This window comes from Buteo buteo, chromosome 6, assembly GCF_964188355.1.
Source record: "Buteo buteo chromosome 6, bButBut1.hap1.1, whole genome shotgun sequence".
NCBI classification, from domain to species: Eukaryota; Metazoa; Chordata; class Aves; order Accipitriformes; family Accipitridae; genus Buteo; species Buteo buteo.
Genome location: NC_134176.1, coordinates 19094388 through 19119609, shown reverse-complemented (window position 1 = coordinate 19119609; position 25222 = coordinate 19094388). Strand labels below are relative to the sequence as shown.

The following is a 25222-nucleotide window of genomic DNA, read 5'->3' as shown; positions in this document are numbered from 1 at the left end:
TATATGAACTGTGTTATACAAATGAACCCCTTAACAGGCCACTGTAAAAATCTGAAATGGAAGAGATAAGAAAAGACTAGCTCTAGAGCAAAAATCATCGCACAAATTCTCTTTCAAGTACTGAAATAGCCAAAAAAAAGTGAACACGGTGAACATTATAAAAACTATGTGAATGGGGACAGAGCAGAACATTTTGTTTTCCACTAAATACATATGTTGATTTATTTGGGGCAAATAACACCTGAAAATTTTTGCCAAAACTCTCTCCAAGAAAGGCTAATCCTGTACTGACTTACAGAATGGCCTTATGAATAACACAGATAGAATCCCTCTCACCATGTGTTCTTAATCTTTGGTTGCTTTCCCCCACCCCAATTAGGACCAGAACCATGATGAGAATTTTGTGCAAGAGAATTCTGCTTTCTGCAGGCTTCATATAATCAACAAGTAAACTAAGCTGTTCCACCTGCATCTCTGCTGATGTTGTTTAAACTGAAAGTGATTTCAGGTCCTTAAGAAATTAAAAAACCTGACTCAGATAGTCTTTCCCCCCTAAACTACTATCAGGAGACGGTGGACCTAGGAAACAGATTAAAAAGGTTCAGTATCATGAACATAAACCTTTGAAATTTGTGCGTGGACTTTTCTGAGTATTTCCCCTCTATAAATAGTTACCATCTCAAATTTTAAACAGATAATATCATGAAAAACAAATGGGAAGCTCTAAAACAGTAACTCAAGCAAGTTTACAGGACTCTGCTGTTTCATTGGCCTTCAGACACAGATAAACCTCAAAGTGTTGGATGGAGGCAGTTCCAGTTCTACTAACAAAGCAACACCACAGAGGAACTCTTGATTTGAGCTTTCACTTGAAGTATCATGAAAAGGTTTGCCTAGGTGTAGGATTCACTTTTTTGGCACCTTTGATGGGTAGGAGTGAAAGACTGTCTGACTTTGAGGCAAAGAAGTTACTACAAACATATTATATTTTTCCTTTTAGCAAGAGTTACTAGTGTGGTCCTCAGAGCAATATTACTTGTAGTTTAACAGTTTCTTACTCTAAGCTGGTTTGTGTCCAGCCAGAGTGTGGGTTTACTGCTATCTCTAAATACTACACAAACATGCTCTGAGTCTGCTCACAGCCTGCAATCCTAAAAAAATCTCTGTATACAGACCACTTCTTATCTTCATTTAGCCTGGTCCACCAAGATGAAGGAGAAAGAGCAAAAAAACCTGTGAGCAATACCATTTAGGGACATAGTTCCTAGAAGTTTAGTTCTATGGGAAAAGTCAATACTAGTTTGCTCACTGTTATCCAGAAACAAAAAATCCATTAGCTTAAGATGAAATGGGAGTACTGATTTGCAGCTCTGTGTACACAATAGAAAAAAATTCTGAATGTAGACACAAGGCAGAGATTTCCAGATCAAAATACCGAATGTAGGTGTCTACTGCATAGTACTTGTCTGTGGTCTCATTATAACGCGTGAAATTCTCATTAATCTTACAGCGTGACCTAGTTCCCTGTAAAATACATACCTAGAATAGGATTCAGTGGCCTAAGCACAGGAGACCCTGGAAGACATCAGCCATGAAGACATCTACATAAAAGTAGTAGTCACAAGACTGATGGGGACTGGAGGACAGAGAGGACACCAACAGGTGTTAAAATGGCACTACGTAGATGCCTATGTTTAAGTTACTGAATCCCACTGCTAGTGCCTGGTCATTCAAATCTCTCTGTAGGCTCCACTAGTAGTTTTGAGTAGGCCTCCATTAATCACAGCAGACTTGGAAAACTGACTCGGACACCTACATTTAGGTGTCTTTATTCTTGAACTTATCCTATCCAAAAAGCACGTGATAAAACACTTAAGTCTGGTGGACAGTCACTTCTACAGTCTGGAAAAACAGAGGTACAGCCAAATGTCTTGGAGAAGAGATCACTGTGAACTATCATTGCAGTAGCAGAACATTTACACTTTATTGCCAGCATTCTACAACACACTAGGGACATATTTACTAATGAACACTGCAAAGTGAAGCTAAAAATCCAACCACCTCCCGAAGAATCCCTTATCTTTATTTCTCTCTGGATGGAAACTGCCAGAGGTACCTATTCTGGAAGAGGACCAGATGGTCCCCATGTACAAAGCAAGTCAGCTGCCTCCATTGTGGTGTTCTCTTCAGAACACCCAGGAAACAAGATGCAACTTACAACTCTATAGTCTAATTCCATCTTACACACACAATTAATTACATCTGAGGCAACCCACACTACAGACCCTTCTTAAGAGCAATGTCATAGGCAATGAATTGAGCTGCTCAGGGAAGGGAGCTAGCATAAGCCACCATTCAGTTCACTTAGGTCTAAAGATAGGAAAGCCTTATACCTTACTCTGGTTAGGAGTAAAATTAGGGGAAATAAGGGTAGAATACAACTAGGAACCAGAAAAGTACTCTTTAGGTTTCTTCTTGTGTCCTCCCCAGCAAGAATAACACTTTGTTTTAAAAGACTCGGAATCTTTTAAAGATCATAAGGTTACTGTAAGTTTCTGTAGATTCTGCAAATAGGAAATTATTTATTTTTCCACTTCCAAAAATGTAGCAACCATTATTCTACTCCATGGGTGACAGTAAGCAGAGAAAATATTGTTATTGTCTTATAGAATATTTATACCTTTTGCTAATTATTTTTACTGCATACTCTTGGCTAGTTTTCTTGTGTAAGCACTTTCGACAAATGGAAAAACTTCCTTCTCCCAATGGTTTCTCTTTCAGATCCAGTTCATAATGATGATAAAATGGAGAGTCCTGTTAGGAAACTGTCTGTATTTAGTTCTGCAGAATACTTTTAGTATACACAGTCAAAGACAAAGAGTAAAGTTTCATGAGAATTTTTCATCTACATATTTTAAATTGTAAAAGAGCTCTCTCTTTGATAAAATATAATCTTAACTTCTATTTAATAAAATGCATAAACTTTATTCTAATAATCAAAGAGTAAATCTTATGTTACATTAAACAAACATAATCACTAAGAAAATTATTACTACTACAATAGCTTAAGAAACAAAATACTAAGACAAACAGTATCAAAGATGGCTGTATATACGTTTATCCACAAAACTATGTGGTTGTTTGAAGACATCACAATAGCATATGGTCTTATAAGGCTTCACACAACTATACACACTTTTGGGCAAATGCATCGTAGAAGGAATTCTGATATAATTAAAGTAGCTTCAAAAATATCTGCAGTGGTTGGCTGAATAAGAACTATCAGGAGTCAAATTACTATTATTACTATACTTCAGTCTTCTGGAAAACTAGACAATCATCTCATTTTTCAGATTAAACTTCAACCATTTCTTAATAGTACCACATGCAAATTACATGCTTGGATCATCTGAGGAGCCATTACAGACAACAGATAAATGAATAATGACTATTTGTAATCTGTAGCCTAGCTTGTGATTGCTGCTTTGAAAGTTATATGCAGTTCCAAGTTAACCAAATTAATTCAGCTCTTGATATTATTATTACCTTCATCATAGCACTTCTGGCAATAGTTGTAGTTCCAGGCCGCTCATCCCCGATATAAAACTGAAGAGGATCTACTGTAGCTGCATTGCGTTTAAACAAAATAGAAGGTGCAACGAAAGAATATCCCTATGAAATTAAGACATCAGAAAAGGGCATGGCTTGAAATTGTTGCACACAAAGTATCCTACTGCATACAAAACATTAGAAGTTTCAGAATAATTTTTCAAAGAAATCAGAATTTTCATAACATAATACAGAAACCATAACTGGCTCATTGATGGGTAGATATTACTCTCTTCAACGTGAACAGGTATCTTCCTGGAATTAGTTACATGATTCTCCGCAGTTACAGATAAAACAATAATAATACAAAAATTCTTGTAAATAATGCTAGGAATCTGACTTAGCTTCAATTGCTTTGCAATAGTGATAAAGGCTCATACCTCAAACTAGCTAGCTTCCCAGAACACCTTTATGTTAAGGCATGAAATAGTTTTTATGTTGTGATGTAAGCATCAAACCATTTTAAGTGGCAAAACAAAATAAGCTTCATATTAATGGTTGGGTATTGTAACAAGAACAGCTGTGACTACCACTGCAGGATGAATCAGATCATATTATGACATGCATAAATTGCTTACTACAGTCACTACAAATCTAACAACTTCCAATATATGATGCTATATTCCTGTACACCAAGCATTAAGCTGCTCAAAAACAGACAATAAAAAACAAAGCATGGGAAGGAGGAGGAGAGAAAGCAATCTAAACTGCTGTTCACCTCTGCAGCTTTGGTACAAAGTTGGCTGCACATGAGCTGTTTCTGCCCATTTGACATCCAGACTGTGCAGTCAAAGAAGGGATCATTCTTTAATAACATGGAGGAAACGGTAAGGAAATCTTTGTTACTGATCTGTATACAGTTAGTAATGAGAGCACTCCTACAGGACATGGAAGACCAACTTTCAACTCTGCAGTTGGCTCCCACTTCCCAAAGGAATACCTCAACTAGAGCATAATGTGGACATGGACAAACTACATTGCTGTTGTCAAAGCTGACAGCCCAGGCTGATGGAGTCAAGATGACAAGACTCATAAGGTATGAAGAATCAGTGAAGGACAGACTGACTTCAGTCCAGCAGGTAGGACATTCAGCTGGGAATGGAGAGACATGGAATTTTATGTTTCCAGTAGGACTGTTTCCACCTTTCTCATTTTGCAATTGCTGAACAAACAGCCCTGGAAACTGGGATTAGAAATTACAGAGTTAATTCCCAGTAACTTAGAAGGCAGGAAAAAAAAAGCTAGCTATACACGAGGAATTGTTCAATAAATGATTTTTTTTTTTTTAAATTAAAGTGCATTCTTAGAATACCTGAAATATCCTTTCTGAAGTCTGAGGGGTTGCTGCAGGAGAATAAGTTGGATCCATTTCTGTAAACTCTTCCGCAAAATTACTGACATCCAACTCATCTCTGATTACCGGTTTAAATGGAGCTGATACTTTTTTGGCAGCTAAATCATCCCAATTCATATTCTAAAGCAAAACCAGGAAAATAACTTTGAATCAAATGAAAATTTAACAGAAACAAATATTGCAAAGAGAGACTTGTCCAGAAACAAACGGTCCTCACACCATTTGCTATTTTCCACAGGCAGATGAAAAGCATTCAAATTATGCCCTACTAATTCGCTTAGGTAAAGGCAAGAAGTATCATACTTATTTTTAAGTAGACAGAATCCAGGTTTTTTGCGGGGGGGGGGGGGGGGGGGGGGGATCAACACAAAGAAATTTAACAGTGGAGATAAGCAAAACAATTAGCATGACAGCCCTTAAATTTTTTCTTCAATTTCAGAGGAAACAACATTGATATTTTTGTAAGCCATAGTGCATGCATGCAGTATCTTCAGCTTTCCACTGCTGATTTCTATGCTTAATTACCAATTTCAGCTTCCAGAGCCCTGAGAGCATAATGACTCTATAGTAGTTATGAGAAAATGGCCCTATTACTATAAAGGGGTGGAACAGAAATGAAGTCAAGATTAGAAAGCGTTGTACAAGGAAAAAATGTATCTTCCAAAACAAACAATGAATAAAGGAAGTTTAACTCTACTTTGTCAGACTTTCTTATAAGACAAAGGAAATACAGAAGGAAAGAGAACAAATTCAGCGGTTAAGAAGCCAAGATATTGCCCATGCTGAATGTTATAATAGCTACATGAAAAACATTTATTTTAAAGGCTTAATTTATACTACCAACTTTAAATACTCCAAAAGTTATAGTAATTAAAAACATATTTAACTTCAAAGCACCAGAAATACATACTTAGTTTTTTCAAAGAAAGCACACAAACAATTTTAACCGCAATGGATGGAACAGTATGGATGTTGTACGCAAAACCAATCTTCGTCATTGTCTGAAACCAAATGTTAATACACTGAAATCTGAACAGAATTAAAATCTACTAAACAAGACTAAAGATTTAATTAGGCAAAGGAAAATAAAGAAGAGGCCTTTATCACTAATGGTGAATTTTATCAATATTCAAATTTTACTAAAAATGTTAGTGGTAAACTTTCTTTTAAAAAAACAACACACAATATATAATTTAAGTGTTTTCCATTAAACCTTCTGGTTAAAGTAGTGTGTCTTATGGCTGCTTCAAGTAACTGTTAGAAATAGAATATATTAAAAATTTACCATGCTACTCTTCTAGTATGCACGAAATCCATATACATAAGCACAGATACTCTTACTAACTTCAATGCAATTATTCATGCTATTAACACACCTCTAAGTGTGTTGTTAACAAAGCAACAAAATTTCTTTAGACTTGGATTTCAAAAGCACTAACGTAGAGTAAGTGGCATCTAGGGAGTTTTTTTTATTTGTTTTACCTGGAAAAAGGGATGTTGTTTGATTTCATCGGCATCAGTGGGACCACAACCTAGCCTCTTCTTGGGGTCTTTCATCAGAAGACGCTGAATTATATCCTTAGACAGTGCACTCATTTCTTGTGGATAAGGTGGCTCACTTTTTAATATTCTCCTGTAAAATAAACAAAATAAAAATTATTTGGTAATTACTTAATGTGTTGAGTGTTAAATCAAAGAGTTACCATACTAGTGGTAGCATTTACCATTTCACTTAAATTTCTATTGTACCCAAAGGAAGGAGGATGACAAATGTGAAACTAACTTTTTTTTTAAATAAATGTTTGACAAAATGTGGACATGAAACATGACATGTGTAGGATATAAATTATGTAACTTAATCCAAAAAAGAACAGTCTTTATTTCATACACACTGAGCTTACTAGTACTATTCAAAAGAAATCTCATAGCTACAACAGATAGCTCCACAAAGATAACAACTTGATGCCTAACAGCAGTCAAAAAACCCAAAACAATTCCATGTTAAAAATTATTAGAACATAAAGAGGAAAAAACCACACTTGGGCCATTTGAGGTTTGTCTGCACCTTCTATATTGTGTGCAGTGCTCATGCCCTACTCTCAAAAGGAGGTGCTAAAACTGGAGAAGTTTTAGAGAAAAGCAGCAAGATTAATTAGAAATACAGAATGTGTTCCATATGAAGATCTACAAAAAAGGCTACGACTATCCAGCTTAGTGAAAAGGAGACCTAAGGGGCCTGGGCATAGTGATCCCCTCAAAATGATAAAAGGTAAAGAGAAAGTGGATAGGGACCTTACTGTCTCTTCCAATACAAGAACTAGGAGCCTTTGAATAAAGCTAATGGAAGTTCAAAATCTTGGAAGCCTAAGTAGAATCATATTTCAATAGCAATCTTTTATATGTATAGCTCCCACAATTTTATATAAAGAGGAAGGCAAGTTTTCCTTCAGTTACTCCAAATGTAGATATTGAAGTTAAGGTCTCTGAAGGGAAATTTAGAACGCACACACAGACAACACATACCAAAGACATGTCAACAGGTTTAAAAACATATACACACAAAACCCTTTAGCATACAGAAGCACGGAATGGTGGAGGTTGAAAGGGACCTGTGGAGGTCACCTGGTCCAACCCCCTTTGCTCACACATAGTCACCTAGAGCCAGTTTCCCCATGACCATGTCCAGAAGCCTTTTCAATATCTCCAAGGAGGGACATTCTACCACCTCTGTGGGCAACCTATGCCAGTGCTTAGTCACCCTCACAGTAAAAAAGTGTTTCCTGATGTTCAGAGGGAACCTCCTGTGTTTCAGTTTGTGCCCATTGCCTCTGGTCCTGTCACTGGGCACCACTGAAAAGAGCCTGGCTCCCCCTCTTTGCACCCTCCCTTCAGCTATTTGTACACTTTGATGAGATCCCCCTGAGCCTTCCCTTCTCCAGGTGGAACAGTCCCAGCTCTATTAGCCTTTCCTCATATGCTTCAGTCCCTTAATCTTCTTAGTGGCCCTTTGCTGGACTCTCTCCAGTACATCCAGGTTTCTCTTGTACTGGGGAGACCAGAACTGGACCCAGTACTCCAGGTGTGGCCTCACCATTGCTGACTAGAGAGGAAGGATCATCTCCCTCAACTTGCCAATACTTTGTCTAATGCAGCCCAGGATACCATTTGCTGCCTCTGCCACAAGGGCACATTGCTGGCTCATGTTCAACTTGCTGTGTATGTACCTATATGCATACTTTCACTGTGGTGATTTCAGGAAGCATGATACATAGAAGAAGGAGTTAGAGTGAAAGATTTTGAAGCTATGAGAGACTGTGAGGCTGAAACTATATGAGGTTGTGGCAGCACTAAAATATCAATTGTCATATGTCTCTGATAGAGCTTAAGTTGATCACTGCAGGACATTTCTAAATTTTGTTTGTAGTTACTGCATGACATATCCTTAGAGTCAGCTATCCCATGGGAAATTTTTATCTTGAAGTATGTAACTTCTCAGATTACTCCAAAAATAGATGCAAACAGTTTGTTTCCTCAATAATCTTGTCCTGACAATGCGAAGGACAAAAACAAGTTCAATATGCACATATCCCAGGGGTTGTTTCTACTGATGTAGTATCCAATTTCAAGCAAACTAAAAGACAAAGCAAGCTAACCTCTTGGTTTACATAACACAGAAATGAGTTATGAAAATACAGTCTTGAGTTTTAAGATGGATTGTATCTGTAAATGATGTAAGGATGATCTGCCAATAAGGGTCTAAATCACAGCCACTCTGCTAGCGGAAGTAACAGCAATCACAAGCCTTGTCTTCAACTTCTGGACACACTTAACAGAAAAGGAGAAGAAACCACAAATGATTTCTTAATTATGGATGTTAATTACCAAATTTAAACATCACTAAACAAGAGGATTCTTACACTGTAGGACTGGTGGAGAAGTAAAGATTCAACCTCTTCAGAAATCATCCAGTTTCAGAAAGGGGAAATGGGTAAGGAAGAAAAACCTTCCTGTTGTAAGACAGAAGACAGGACATCTTGATATCAAAATTACTTGATTTACAGGAGGGCCAACAAAATCTACAATGCCTTCTTATCTTGAAAATCACTTCAGTTAGAGGAGTCCGAGGAAATGTATTTATCAGCCTTTCTGATGAGAGAATCAGAATGGTATATAACAAAGATCCTGGACAGAGACAAGTTCTCTTTGGGCTCTCAGAAGGGGAAAAAAACCCCTAAGTCAGCATTTTTTAAAATTTATTTCTACAGCGCTGGGATTGAGACTCTTGGATGTCCTTAGAATCCGAAAGAGAAATTCTAGAGCACTTTCCTGTCTGAAAAATGTCAGAGATTACGGATGGACAAGTCAGATAAATATTTGAAAATGTCTCTGAAAAAAGGTGCTGAATTGGAATGATTGTTAACATGGGTAACAAAGAGAACAAACGAGTGTAATTTCTCTGTGCAGCCTCAGAAGATCAGTCTCTGTAGCAGTGATGCTGTTAAGTGCTAGCAATAAGATTCTTGCCCATGGCTCAAGCTTCTGATGCAAATACAAACTTTCACATAAGAAAAAGAGAGTGAAACAAACATAAGCAGTGGAAAGTCTTTTTATAGAACACTTCACTGCAAAGTTACCAGAAAACTCTTAGCCAAAATAAGTACTTCCACAGTAACAACACTAGTAGGTCCCATGCTTCTAATCGCCAATTTCCAGTGACATATTGCATGTCTTCAGTCAGCCTAAGAACTGCAATCGGTTGTACCACTGATGCAGTAACTGAGCAGAGAGTCCCATCTGAAGCTAAGATGGGTTTATAAAGTAACTTTTCATATTACCTGATATTCTGCTCTTTGGGTAGAAACCACCCTTTAAATTCTTGGGGCTAGGAATCCCCTATAAAGGTTGTATCTGTCAAAACAATTAGCATAGGTATTTTGCCAATAGTAGTTTGGTATAACACTGTATTTTTCCTAATGGAAAAATTCTGTTGCAACAGCATCAGTAATCCCTGCCTTTTTCCAAGACTACCATTTTAAAATATTTCTTTTTATAGGCAGAATTAACAATGAAGTGGTATTTAGCTATGTGAAAAGCAAGCTATGATTACATTGAGGGATACCCTTCCATCTATCGACCCTCCTAGAGCCCAGTGCAGAGAAGGCAACTTTTTGCCCTGCTGTACAAGCAGAATCCATGTGAGCTGTACTTACACATGCTAGTGGCATTTGTTCAGAAATATTTTTGAGGTTGACTGATACTATAAAATATTCAGGATGCTCTGGACTGGTTCACAGAATCACACTACAGAAGTAATGAAGAATGAAGCTAATTTCTTCAGAAGTTCCAGGACCTACTTAAAATTATCATGGAATTGAAATATGGGAAGCTGTACACACATTAATTAGGATGGAAAGCAAGCTGTCAGAAAAAGGAAAACCATATGGGATCAGCATGTGAGAACAGAAATTGGTGAAGACTAATCAAGTAGCTTGATCAAGGAAAGACAGTCTGCCTTCACTAGTACAACACTAGTGAAGCCTAAGTCACTCATGGCTGTAATAGTAGCCCATGAAGAGCTCAGAGGAAGGAAGCTGCATGTGTCAGAAGTCCTTCCTGGGATGCCTGTGCTTCTGAAAAGAAGCTATGGCCTTTAGCATCAACCTTCCTTTCCTTTTCTGAATCACCTCCACCCTCTTGTACGCTTCATGTTCATGTGGTCCAATAACAACGACAAAAGTAAGCAGGAAGAATTAAGTATCCTAAGTGGCAACTGTGGTCAAAGCTGCTGAAGGACAACTATGCTGTATTTTCTGCTTCTCCTAGTCTAGTACAAGCCCTTTGATGTGGGATGTGCTGAGATTACCCCTGCTGATGAGAGTACTCTGGCTGTACTGAAAACACTCTGAGAGAAACCATCCCTTGCATAGGTCAAGGAGGTTATCACTTTGAAGTCCTGGATCATTTCCATCTTACCCTTCTCTATGGCAGACTATGCAGAGCTAAGAGCTAACCTCATTGGTCCTGTTTCTCAGGAACTGAAACTCTGATGAGTTTCTCCCATAAATACTACAGACCAAGAGCATACTTGATAATGCAAAGGACAGGCTAATGAATGATAAGAAGGAGATGCTTTATCTTCAGTGAGTGGAGGATACAATAGAGAAATGACACCTCGACCTTTAGGTGCTCCTCCTCTTTATCTTCAGAGTCACTCCTGTGTAACAGGTGCAGGCTGCTAAGCCTGACAAATCAGCCAAGGAACTCACTGATTTTGTTATAAAAAATTTACAGAGTTGCCACCATTGATCTATGCCAGCTCGTAGTTTAAAAATTACGTAGACTGACCACAGGTTTCTTATCTGTTCTTTACCAAAGCAGTAGAGATGGGATCTGTACTTGCTGGCTGAATAAAACACCCTTCTACAGAAGGCACAGTATTCAAAACCAACCAGAAATGCAAAAACTATGTGGCAAAGGCTTATACTATGGTGTCAGTCTACAGAGAATTTGAAGAAGATTCTGCCCTCATTCATTCAAGGAGGATAATCTTAGGGACTTAAGCAGGAACACCCTTGCAATGCTCAATAAAGGCCTCACAAAGACAAACAGTGTCATTGGGAGTTTTTCGAACATGGACAGCATATTGCTCCCGGTGGTTAAGTTAAAATGAAAGGGGAAAATATGCTGTTAGCCAGAAGCTGAAAGATCCTTTCTTAATATTTCATTTTAATTAACTCTATAAACAGCTAAACTAGTCAAAATTCTGATGCACTGCATAAGTGGGAAAATTCAATTTATGTTAAAGAATATGAAAACATCTATTAACAGGACCAATTTGGCAATTTGACTTATTGACCAATTTGATCAATTTATCTTTTAGCATTCGATCGACCAATCTATAAACTATACTGTAAAAATTACTACTAAATATATCCACTAAGTGAACATTTTGAGAAGTAAAGCATAAGCTATGCAACACTAACTGAAGATGGGGTGCTTGAACAAACTAATGCCAATAGTTTCATTATTGGAAACCATAACTACGTAGCTTGTTTAAAATAGTAACTGAAAAACAAAGCCAATTACAAGGAATGAGGACAAAAAAGTTTAGGAGGTGGTCACCATTAGGTGCCAACCAAAGAAAGATTTTTTAGACAGAGAAAAAAAACCAAAACCCAACTATTTTGGTCAAGATACAGACATAAAATATGTGCTATTGAGATGGAAGCCACATTTCACCCTCCACTGTGATTAGCCTGAAAGCAAATGCCTGAACCTGACTGTGGAAGAGATGATAATAATACATCAGAAGTACAGAACCTGAAGCTTTTTTTGTTTCCACCAGGTAAAAGACACAATCAGATCATGCAAAACTGAAAGGATCACTATAGCTGACCAACAGAAACATTAGGTTTATGCTAGAACTCTTACTACAGTCTATTGTCAGTCCCCTCACCAAAAAGATACATATCTACCCTGATGTTCAGGGAATACAAGAAAGCAATCCCAAGCTGTAACCCTGTTAAAGGGTAGAGGGACAAGTTTCCAAAGCAGAGTTTTCACCATCACATTTGAGAATGACTGTACCAAATGCCCTGTCATCTCAGAACTACTAATGCCAGATTCTGCTTTGAGCAGTCAGATCTGTATGTGTATCCCCAGTTCTAGGCAAGTCAGAGACTTTGATGCAATACTTATGACTTTCTTAAAACCATCTGCTTTACTGAAAGGTTGAACTGATCTGTAGTCAGAGTCACTGATGTGATGTGATTCACACTAAGTCTAGCATATAAATGCTGTACATTTTAGGTAGAGCTATGAGCTCTAGGACAAAATTCCAGAAGACACCATGCAAATTACAAGTTGTATTTAGTGACTGCTCTGTCCTTTAAAAGATGTAGCAATCACTGGAGTCTTCATAGGCAGAGAATGAAGACGGGAATCCCAGTATACACCTGCTATGCATCTTCCCAACAGTTTTATCAAGAAAAGGTTTCTTGCAGAATCATGGACAAAATATAGCATCTAACAGATGGTCAAATTTCAGCCATCCTCCATGAAGTTTAAATAAAGTCTTACCAACTATGTCAAATAAAGAGCATAGGCTGCTATTAGCATTAGTATGCTATTAGAGCATATGTTTCTACAGATTGTTTTATATACGTATATACGTATAAAAATGGAAAAAGATAGATACCTATCTATTCACAATCCCAAAGCTGCTAAGATTTTCTAAGCTGCTGCACAGCAGCTAAGTAATACTCCAAAAACTTCATGCTCATTTTAAATCCCTGTATGTATGACAAGACCCTCAAAGTCAACACCCTGAAATGGATTTATCTGTCTTTCAAGTCAGCACTGCAAATCACTCATGCTCAAATTGAAAATACTGGGTTTGTAATCAAACCCAGCCCTTGCCTATGCTTTTTACAGGATAGGTCCTATCCACAGCTCTGCAGCAATGGAAGTCCAGAATTCTCAAAAGTGAAAGGAAGATTTGGGAAGAAGGGAGAAGAAAGGGGAGAGGACATACTGGAAAAGGAGAGATACTTGAATAGTTCTGTGAATTTTTTTTATCAAGTTTAATAACCTGTAACACCTAGCATGTGAACAAAGAGCCTTCAGAGACAGACATATAAGGGAAATTAAAGTATGCCCTTACTTAAGTTGCACTTGCCATGAAAGAGAAGTCCAGTGTTGTCAAAAAGGTTATGACAGAAGAACTGAACACAATCTCTCACCAGAAAGAGTAAAAAAAATACAAACCACACAGTAATTATTTCTGACAGAAGAACTTAACTGTCGATTAGAGAGAGATTTCAGAACAAAACTTTGTGCTCAAATTTAACAGCAGAGAGCCATTGTCCCACACAAGGGAATAGAATTATCTAAAGATATTGAAGATTACTACCAACCTACATAAAATAAAAGAAGGACCTGGATTTATTTAGAAGACAACTTTTTTCCTTAAACTCAGAAAAATCAAAGGCCACGGAAACTATGCTTTCAGTGCTTGTGACCGAGTAAGAGAAAACTGAATTCTCTAAGTCTGCTGCAATTGGCAAGTTAAAGCATATTTAGATTAGGGAATACAATTTCTGTTTAGAATAACTTTGCCATCAAAAAGAAGTTCGTACCAACTCATATCTCTGTGCCAGCGCTAGTGACTTCATTACCACTGGCAACTGTAAATAGCTGACGAAGTTATCTGCAATTCTGGTTTTCATCAGTTTAGAGAGGTAACGAAACTAAAAAGATCAAAGACACGGAGAGAATTTGGAACCTATTTAATTATAGGTGTAAAATTTATCTAGAGTCTGCATCCCAATTCAACAGATAACTTTATAGAATGGGCTGCAGACATAATTAAAAGAATTAACAACCAAAAAAAAAGAAAGGACATTTAAGTGTAAACTGCGAACATATCCTCAGTGATAAAATTATCAAAGAAAAAAGGAAATAAACATCATAACTTCTAGGCCAGACAGACTTAGGATAAAGACAGGTGCTGAAAATTCAGCTGTTATTTCTGGAAAGAGCTCAGTGTACTCACACTAGAGATAAATACAAGGAGGGCATTTCTGAAAAGCCATGAATATTTCTGAATTTAACAAGCCAGCATGTTGGGAAGGCACTTCTTTCAGGCATGGTCTCAAACAAGTAGCTCAACAGCTTCCCAAGTTGCAGCAAACCCTACACAGTCCCCTTTAATCCTTAGAAAAAGGTTTTCTTTCCACCTTCTTTAAGATGTACTTCTGCTCCCTTCTCTTCTCACTTTCTGTCTGGGCTGCTGCTACCTCACATCCGTTCCACCTGCCCTACCCTACCCTCACAGAAAGCCCCACACACACTCCCATTGCTCCCCAAGGTACGCAGCAACCACCATTCCCCAGAAGGTTCCACATGACTTAGTGCAACAGCCAGGACAGAGAAAACAGCAATGTTCTCATATGCTCAGACATGCTTTTAAAAGGAACATAACATTCATTACATAATAAACTGCAACAACAAAACAAATGTCATCCAGCACAGAAATTGCTATCAATGGAAGAAACCATGGGTCTTATGAGTACTGAAGTAACAGGAGACAGATGAAATCGAGCCAGAAATGCAGTCACATAGTTAGGACTAATAAGATTTCAGCTATAAACTAGAGGTTTATCCGTTCAAAGTGATAGAAAAATAGAAGGAATTAGATCTATCAGTCCACCACTGGCGTCAACAAGAGAAGCCCAAGAAAAAAGGAAATAATATCTTTTTGTTCAGATGATGAATTATTACTTCCCTTGAACAAGATCCTTTTGAAACATCAACAGAAGTAAACTGTCAATATGTAAGAAAGAACAACACAAGCTGAGTTAAGAAAAGGCTTTTTCAGGAAACAAGACGCCTGGGGAACATCTTTAAATAAAGAAAAATAAGAATTTACCTTCTAAATTTATCAAAATAAAAGCTGAAAGACTACAGGATTGCTGTGTATAAATGTGTACATGAACACCAACCAGAACAAAAGCAGACTGAGCAACAACATAGTAAACTTGCCACAACTAAACTGAGCTCAGAAATTAGGTTATTAGCTATCAGAGGATGTATGTTAGAAATTAGGTTATTAGCTATCAGAGGATGGATGTTAGCAACCTTGCAGTTTCTCAGCTTTGAATTTAATCTTAAATTATCAGAAAGACTAAGACTAAGGAACACATAAGGACCTACCAAAAGATAGTCAAATTCTGTAGAATACGTATCTAAAAAGTTTCCCAGTTTTTGGAAAAAACTCTATCCGTAAAATTCAGGTCAAAGTTCTCTCTAAAAAATGTGTAACTCCTTCAGAATTCTATTTAGTACATCTTGGGAGTCAAAATTACCAATTCAGTCATGGCGTAAGTAAGCAATCAACAAAATTTCTAACCTTAAATAGGTCAGAAAGAGTTAAATTAACTCCATCATAATGACCAAGAGGGTGAAGTCCTGAATTTTGTTTTGTTAATGGATTCCCTTCCCCCGTGTATTTTTTTTCTAGTGGCCCTTTAAGTTCCCTGTGCTAGAGACCTAGAAACCAATAAACAGGTCTCAACCTTCCAAGAAATTGCCTGAATTTATAACAGAAGTAAAAGAAATTATCTAAATAATTGATGTATGTTCTATTGCCCATTATAACATTAAATATCAAGTGACTTCAGGTGAGGGTCAGAACCATGGTAATACATTCCAATTGGAGCAAGACTATTCTTAGTTTGGGGACTGTACTTACAAGCTGATCTTGACAGCAGTTACTAATTTGTGCAATTTAAGCCCTCAACTCCCCACTCCAAGAGAAATACAGTAATAGGGGATGCTCATTTTGGGGGGAGATTTCAGTAATATGTTTTGGGCAAGCTTATTGCTTTGTCTTTTTAAAATGCTCCAATGCTTTTACATAGGTATTGAAAACAAACCTTTAAAGTGTAGAGATTACTGAACATAACAAAGTTGATAGTCAGGAAAAGTTTACATGTAAAATATAAGAATGGTATAGGTTGTTTCATTTCCATAAGTATCATATTCATTTCTTCTCAGATATGCAAGCATGGCTAGAAAAGATCATGTTGTTTCACGTTATACACCAATAAAATAAATATTACCTGTGACAAAAAGGTGGGAGTGGGTGTACATCCTGACACTTTAAACCTCTAGTCTGATGGAGTGATCCAGCAAGAGCTGACAAAAATCTCTCTAGCTAAGTATATGTTTCATTATGTATTAAGATTTTGAATGTTATAGTTCTATTTACATATAATTTCACATTTTATTTTACTTCCTTTTAAACAGTAAACATGCAACAGGGTTGAATATCTACAAAGCTGTGGTTCCACTGTAGTTAAAACAAAATGGGTCTTTTGTAAAGGTCAGTTCTGTTATTTCAATAACCTGCTGAGTTTAATAAACCTATCTGCTTCCAGATGTCATTCTGTTAAACAGAACTGGAGCACCTAAAATGTTACCCCTGCAGCACATTCTTCCTAAGTTTTAGATTAAAACTCTCACAAAACATGTATTATGGCATAAGCATCACTTTGTGAGCAAGCACATATACTTCACTGTTTTGACTCTTACCTAGAAATCTCTGCTTGGGAATTCTTCTCTCCATCAACTGTAAATGGTGACGCTCCAGTTAATAGTTCATACATAAGAACACCAACACTCCACCAATCAACAGCCTATAGAACAACAATAATTATGTATGTTATGATACACTGAAGTAAAATCGTTAACAAAAGAAGGAACAAAACAATGCACCCAGAAAGCAACTAGCAAAGGAAGAGCCCACCTATCAATACAAAGGCAAACCAGCGTACGATAAAGCATAAACAATTGCAGTACTGGTTGGAGGTATTTTCTATGATAAATTAATTTTATTTTGAAATTTCTCCACTTAGCTTCTTCAATTGATTTCTCAAGCTGAACTCTTTCCACCACTAAAGTTGCTCCCCCCTTCAAGAATTCATGTTTATTTTTACCATTGTGAAGCAATAAGAATTCTAAAACATACTTGAAATAACAGAGGAACGTAAGCCTTGCTAAGAAGTAGTGGAACCTGAGCTTTTAGGATCTTGAGAATGAAACTAAGGAACTTTCAAAAAGCACAATTTAAGAGCACAGGTCACAGTTAATCCAGGCACCTGAAAATGTTATAGAATTTTATCTTATATTTCCTGGGAACACATGTGATATTTGGCTTTCCATATACTAATCATATCATTCATCTCTCTGATACCTCATAACTTATAAAATATTTTTCTCTTTCAAAAGAAAAGATGCTACTATGAATAATAAAGGAAGTAGTTTAGTCATTTCAACAAAATTTAACTACAGGTGTTTGAACTTCCCAGTTTTATTTCCATGAAATTTGCAAAGCAATGAAACTGAAGGTCTGCTTTACTTGTATTGACAACATTAATACAGTAACAGAAGACAATTAGTGAAATTATGACAATTTGGCCTCATGTTTTAGGTTTTTTGCTTCAAGATACACAAAATCTGATGTTTCATATATTCAGCCAGGACTGTCTAGAAGAACTAGCTGAAGAAGTCTCTGTACTGTTAGCAATTATCTTTGCAAATACACAATGATCAGAGAAAATCCCAAAGAAGAATTTTTTCTTGGCATATATTTTTCCAAAAGAAAAGGAGCATCTGCAAAATCAGAAATCAAACTTAAAAAAAAACCCCTGAAATACTAGAGCAAGTCTTTTAGACAAACAATACAGCCATCTAGAAGAGATTACAAATCAGAAACATTGACTAATGACAGCATAGCATACTAAAGCAGTCTCATTTCCTCTTTTTTTTTAAATAAGATCTTTGAGTTGCTAGATATGCAGCAAGTATAAAATACCCTAAAAACCTCCTAACAGTGCATCACATGACATTGCCAATGGTGAAGCAAACAGTGTGTGGTGTAACCAATTACCATCACATAGTTTAACTGCAAAACAGCCTTATTTATCAGCTAACATTTAGTATCAAACTGTGAAGCTATTTCTTACAGAATACTGTATGGCTCTGCAGTATATCTAAGTATTAGAACCAATTGAAGGGAACAGAACAGAGATTCCTCTTTAAATCAGCAACAATATTGAATTTCTAAGCACTTGAGAAGACAGAATCACAATTCAAAGCGACTGCCACATTGGAGATATGCTCTGAAACTGGCAAGACTAAACTAAGAAATAGAGTGCAGGAAAGAGCTGCTACTCCTGAGTTTGTAAAATTCCATTTTTAATAATGACTAGGCAAGCAGTACAGTAGAAAAAGATGCAGAGGTTATAGTGGAATACAAGTAGGTGTGAGACAATGACTAAGTGAAAGACAAAGCACATTCTATTCTATGTTTAATAGAAGAATCAGGGATGTAATCATTCTGCTGTACTTTAAACTGCCAACTCTTAGCTGAAACACTGTGCCCACTACAGTGCTCCCTACCTGAAGAAATATACAGGCAAACTCAGACCAAAAGAGAAGCAGAATGCATAGAGAAGGAGAAAAAAGAACCTTCCTAGGCAAAAGTCAGACTGAGTGCAGTTAGTCTAGAAAAAGGAGATGGAGAGTGACATAAAAAGTCACTTAAAGTGCTTAAAAAGGCTGTTTAAGAGGAACTGTGATCAACTATATTCTGTGATCCCCAATAGAAAGACATGTCAACTCAAATCTACAGCAAAAAAACCCCAGAGATTAAATATTCTCCAAAACTTCTCAGTATAATGAGCAATCAGAACAATTTATCTAGGAATAGTTGTAGAATTCTTTTGGGGAGTAGGGTTTTTTTGGTTTCAAATATCATCTATGAATTATGGTTGTCTTGATCTATTCTGTCAACTACTGACACTTTAATTCAGAATAAAACTTGAGCCTTAAGCTAAACAGAATTTATTTCTACAATCGGAGAACATTTATAACATTAGTAACATTAATAACCCACTTTATACTTCAAGAACAAGAATAGATTTCCCTGATCTACAATTTAAAAAAATGTACCAGGATTAGCCACACAACAGTAATTTTTCCAATCTGAACTAGTTTTTTATTTAAAAGGAAATGTCAGCTAAGGGTTTTTTTTTGTCCCACTGCACGTTTAGAACAAATTCTGAATAGAACACAAAGGAGCCTCAGTACCTTTATAACTATGCCTTTTACTTAAGATTAAAAACTAAAATTCATCACATTGATGTTTTTAAATATAGGCAATAACCTATTTTAGGACAACCTAAAATAAGGCATGTTTAAATAAGACACTATCGCATTTTACAAAAACCCCTCAAGCTGTTGCCTAAAGAATTAATTTCTTTTCAGCAATAAACTTAGATAGAACATACCTTATCATGTCCTGTATCTCCTCCTCTTACAATATCTGGAGCCATGTACTCTATTGTTCCACAGAAGGAATATGCTCTCTCATTCTAGCAAAAAAAGAAAATAAAATTCATGTCAAACAATTATATTATACAAATCATGTGGGACAGATATGGCTAACAGTTCCAAGATGCTGGCAGCAATTCTTCTCCAAATAGCTCAGAACTGCTAGCTAATCATATTCCATCATATGTAGAGATGTATCACATAACGCTACAGAATATTTACAATCTTCTACAAAAAAATGTCATAGGTTTGTGTGGCAGTCTAAGATAAGCACACAAAAATTAACATATTGATATTTAAAATCCTTCCCATAACTCTAAATGATCTATACATTTCAGAACTACACATGATTCCCCAAGGTAATATAGACACACATTCTGAAGGCTGCAATATCATACTCTAGACAACAAATGAAACCTTTCCATTAAAAAGACAATTTCATTGTAAGATGTACAATTTGACTAAACTGGATACAAGATCCTTTGAGTTCCCAGTATTTAGGAATTTATTATGACCTCTAGAAAAGTAATTTTATTTTGCAACACACACATATATAAAAAACACAACATTCTCTCAAGAGGAGACTCGGAGAGAGACAAGACAGAGAAAGAGAAAGGCAGACAGACAGAGTTGTAAATTTAATTTTATTCTACACACTGAAGTTATTGTCTTGATTATGTGCAAAACTAAGCTGCTTTCACAGGCATGTATAATTGTTCCCTGTTAGCGATTTACCTTTGAGGTCAACATGAGGTCATGCTGTACCTTGCTAATGACGAAAGCACATGTGTTTGGGCCATGCAACATTGTTCCTCCCTTATCCTTCAAGCTTCTAGCATTTTGGGGAGAGATCCTGATAGGTCCTTTAAAGAAGAGTGTTCAAAAAAGCAAATATTTCAAAAGTCAGGTTTTACATTTGTAGATTAAGATTTGGAGTTTAAAACAGGTGCTATATAAGAGAATGTACTACACTAATGAGAGGAATCTTCTAAAAGTAGAAATAATGCTCAGTGCTACCCTGAGGCATAAAAATTAAACAGTCCAACAGCATATTATTAAACTGTGTTTATTAAAATACATATACTGTGACTGGTTTTGGGGGGTAAAATTCTGAGTTCAAAATAGTTATAAGCCTCATTTTGTTCAAATATTAACTTGAAATATTAACTTCTGAGACAAAACCATAAAATAATAAGCTTTTCATTATTCCACTTTCTTTTGACACAACTATTGTTTCTCTTTGATTATCTTTTCCAGTACCTGTTATCTAGAAGAAAAATAGCGTGATAAAAAGCAAAAACAAAAATCAGAAATTCCTAGACCTCCAACCTGGCATCAGCCAATCTAAAGCTATTCATATTCCCTCTGTTCATTTTTCCTTCAGCTGGGAGGGAGGAGGGAAGGAGAAGAAGGAAAAGGAAAGGGAGTAAAAAATACAAAATGGAACTGTTCCTCAATTGCGACCTCTCCAAAGAGTAAAGATAATGCAGCCAAGCTGAGACTTATTAAAACAATTTATAATGCTAATATATCAAAAGAAATGGATGAAAACTATTATCGTTTAGTTAGCTGCAAATTCAGCAAATAATCCACAAAATGATGTCTTTTTTGTCTCCACATTGTGTAGTAAAGCTACGCTACAAGATACTACAGTGACAAGAAACATACTGGGGAGTTGTATATGAACATGTACAGTGGTACAGCAGAACCCTTATGATCTCAGGTACCTTTTGCTGGTGAGAAGGCCCACTAAAAACATTTCAAAACATGCAGACTTATCAGTAGCAGCTCTTTTGAGGAACAATTACAATCCTTACTATATATAATTGGTGGTTCTGATTTATTATGTTTACTTTTTACCTTTTACAATGAGGTTAGTTTTTAATAAGAAAGATGGAATTTCTGAAGCAATATTAGAAAATTAGTTTTATTTCTTTCTTAAATTCAAGACTGAGGTATTTTTTTTGTTCCTTACAAAATTTAGTGTTTACAACCCTGAAAATAATTTTGGAGGTTTAAAAACTTATTATTGTATCATCTAAAATAATTTCTTATAATTAAATTTTAATATGAAAAACTCATACCGTAAGTCACAAACAGGCACTTATAAATTGAAAACACTCTGGGATATATTTGTAATGAGGTTTATAAAAACCCCAACTTCTAATCCACATAAGTAAGTACTTGTATCCTTTAGCTCTTGCTTCCTTTTCAGTTTGTAAGTGGCCTACTGCTGAAATTCAAGGCTGAACAGAGCCAGGAAGAAGAAAGCAGATGATTATCACAAGCGGAGGTCTTAGCAAGAAATTTAGTAAACTGGAACTCAGGATTAGGCAAGGAAAAAAAAAAACGGACCCACCGAGCATTTTCTTCATAATCAACACTGATTTGTCATTACATACACTAGCATCATATTCCAGAAGCCCTGTTGGAACCAGTTTATGACTGTTACAGGGTGACCATAAAGAAAAAACACACCGATACCAACTATTTATAGTTTCTTATTTAACCACACAAAAAAAGCTCAGAGGACTACAGCACTCCCCAGAACATTAATAAAGCCAACTGTCTGAAAGAAAAGAATACTGACTTGAGTACAAACTGACACAGATTTGCCTTCATAAGATGCTGTAGGAAGTCCTGACTTCAGACAGTTAAGTGACAAAATCTGGGTACTTCTTTGTTAGACACCTCTGTTTATGTCATGTTTTGTTAAATTACAAGCCCCAACAACTACATCTAGCTGTTACTTACAGAACACAATTTTTATAGGCTTAAGTTTTGCTAGGAGCACTTATGTAAATTTGTCATTGCTAAACATGCCTCTTACAGGCAGTCACTAATAGTCTTTACTATTATGCATGTCCTGGTTTCATCTGGGATAGAGTTAATTGTCTTCCTAGGAGCTCGTACAGTGCTATGTTTCTGAGCTAGGTATGAGAAGAATGTTGATAACACACTGAAGTTTTCAGTTGTTGCTAAGCAACATTTAGTCTAAAGACAAGCATTTTTCAGCTTCTCGCGCCCAGCCAGCAAGAAGGCTGGAGGGACATGAGAAGTTGGGAGGGGACACAACCAGGACAGCTGACCCAAACTGGCCAAGGGGCTATTCCATACCATGTGATGTCACATCTAGTATATAAACCGGGGGAAGTGGAGGCGGGGGATCACCACTTGGGGACTAACTGGGTGTCGATCGGTAGGTGGTGAGAAATTGCTTTGCGCATCACTTGTATATTCCAATTCTTTTATTATTACTATTGTCATTTTATTAGTGTTACTATTATCATTATTAGTTTCTTCTTTTCTGTTCTATTAAATTGTTCTTATATCAACCCACAAGTTTTACTTTTTTTCCCCTAGTTCCCTCCCTCATCCCACTGGGTGGGGGGGGAAGTGAGTGAGCGCACGCCTGCGTGGTGCTTAGTTGCTGGCTGGGGTTAAACCACAATGATGCATTAGATGTGAGTTTAAAACCATTTTCAAAGAATGTTACCTCCATTAACAGTTTCCTTTTTTGTCCCATTCTGGTCTCCCCAGTACAAGAGAAACCTGGATGTACTGGAGAGAGTCCAGCAAAGGGCCACTAAGAAGATTAAGGGACTGAAGCATATGAGGAAAGGCTAATAGAGCTGGGACTGTTCCACCTGGAGAAGGGAAGGCTCAGGGGGATCTCATCAAAGTGTACAAATAGCTGAAGGGAGGGTGCAAAGAGGGGGAGCCAGGCTCTTTTCAGTGGTGCCCAGTGACAGGACCAGAGGCAATGGGCACAAACTGAAACACAGGAGGTTCCCTCTGAACATCAGGAAACACTTTTTTACTGTGAGGGTGACTAAGCACTGGCATAGGTTGCCCACAGAGGTGGTAGAATGTCCCTCCTTGGAGATATTGAAAAGGCTTCTGGACATGGTCATGGGGAAACTGGCTCTAGGTGACTATGTTTGAGCAAAGGGGGTTGGACCAGGTGACCTCCACAGGTCCCTTTCAACCTCCACCATTCCATGCTTCTGTGACAAAAAGTCACTGTAAGTTGTATTTCACCATTCATTTGTGAAATCATGTTTCACTCACAAATTGAGTATGCAGCCCCCCCCGCCCCTGAATTTCAAAAACCACAACCAAACCCCATTTTGTGTCGTCGTTCCCCCCCTCCCCAAATTTACATTTCATTCAATTTTATAACATGAGTCCAAATTCTGGAATCCACATTATTAATACTTTCATGTTATGAGATGCAAGACAAGAAAGGAAGTTATTTAATAACAACTGAACTTGGATTACCTACAGGTGAATTCACACTGAACATGCACATCTTGCAAATAGTTGAGCTTAAGAATTTTTTGCTCAATGCAGAATGCTCATATTCTTCTTCCCTCACTCAGCATGCATGCCTTAAACATTGTGGTTCCCTCTTCCGAGTTGCAGAACAGCAAGCAATCAGACACTAACAGAAGGAAACAGAAGTGTGGCTAACCCATCTCTAATAACTCAATATGACAATATTGACCTTGTCTTTGAAAGAGCGTCATTATGTTTGTTCCCAATCAGCAGTGCTTCCATGCTTACAGGTAACCTGGACACAACAGCTGGTTTTGATTTCTGCTTTTTCTTCACCAAGTTCATCATCATTCCTGAATGTTTATGCAACAGCATAGTTTTTAGTAAAGGTGTACAAAGTGGCTACTTCAAACTGGTTAGCTGCATAAGGGGACAACTTTCATGAAGACACTGATACAAAGAGAATTTTGTTAAGAGTTCCTGATCAATGAACATACATAGGTTCACCTGGACAGCCAGGCAGTTCATTTTGTTAAAGCATCCCTCTTAAATTAGAAAAACAAGTTATATTCCCTTAACACTTATTCTTTGAGATGAGCTACACACTGACACTGTGGATATGCCTACATGTATGACAAGACTTGTTTCTAATAAATACTCTAGTACTATACGTGGGGTAGACTTCTAATTTTTTCCGCTTCACTTATGGCAATATAAAAAAAAGAAAGTGCTCTGCCCTCTTTCCGAGTTCCTTGCAATCATTCTGACTGATCTGAGCATCCTAGTGAAATGTAAATGCTTTAACTTGCTAGGGCACTTTCAATACAACTTCTGTATGACCCCTGCTGCCTGTTCTCCAGATTATCTATTTTAACATCCCATTTTCCTTTTCCTTCATCAAAAAAGAAAGGGCATAATTTGTCTTCCAACCAGGAAATGTTGACAGAACCTAGCTATTGAGCAGCTTTAGGACAGATAATTAGAATTCTGTGACTGTCCAGGTTGGAGAGGTATAATGAGGAATAGCATTTGTTCTGGAAGACAATCACTTCACCAAAATAAAAAAAAAAATTCATAGCAGTGCCT

General features: G+C 36.9%; 1 protein-coding gene across 5 annotated transcripts in view; it reads right to left on the bottom strand.

Annotated features, from left to right (window-relative positions):
• The window catches only part of RPS6KA5 (ribosomal protein S6 kinase A5), a 95508-nt gene that overhangs the window by 25092 nt on the left and 45194 nt on the right, over window positions 1-25222 (bottom strand). For 3 of the 5 annotated variants that reach the window (XM_075029979.1, XM_075029981.1, XM_075029983.1), the window contains 6 exons: window positions 19816-19899; window positions 17057-17160; window positions 6446-6596; window positions 4922-5083; window positions 3547-3672; window positions 2681-2814 (listed from right to left, as the gene is read on the bottom strand). In XM_075029979.1, coding sequence (XP_074886080.1) covers window positions 2681-2814; window positions 3547-3672; window positions 4922-5083; window positions 6446-6596; window positions 17057-17160; window positions 19816-19899 — 761 coding nt within the window. Of the gene's footprint in view, window positions 1-2680; window positions 2815-3546; window positions 3673-4921; window positions 5084-6445; window positions 6597-17056; window positions 17161-19815; window positions 19900-20593; window positions 20722-25222 lie in introns of all 5 variants that reach the window. The other 2 variants (XM_075029984.1, XM_075029980.1) reach the window with 2 other exon arrangements.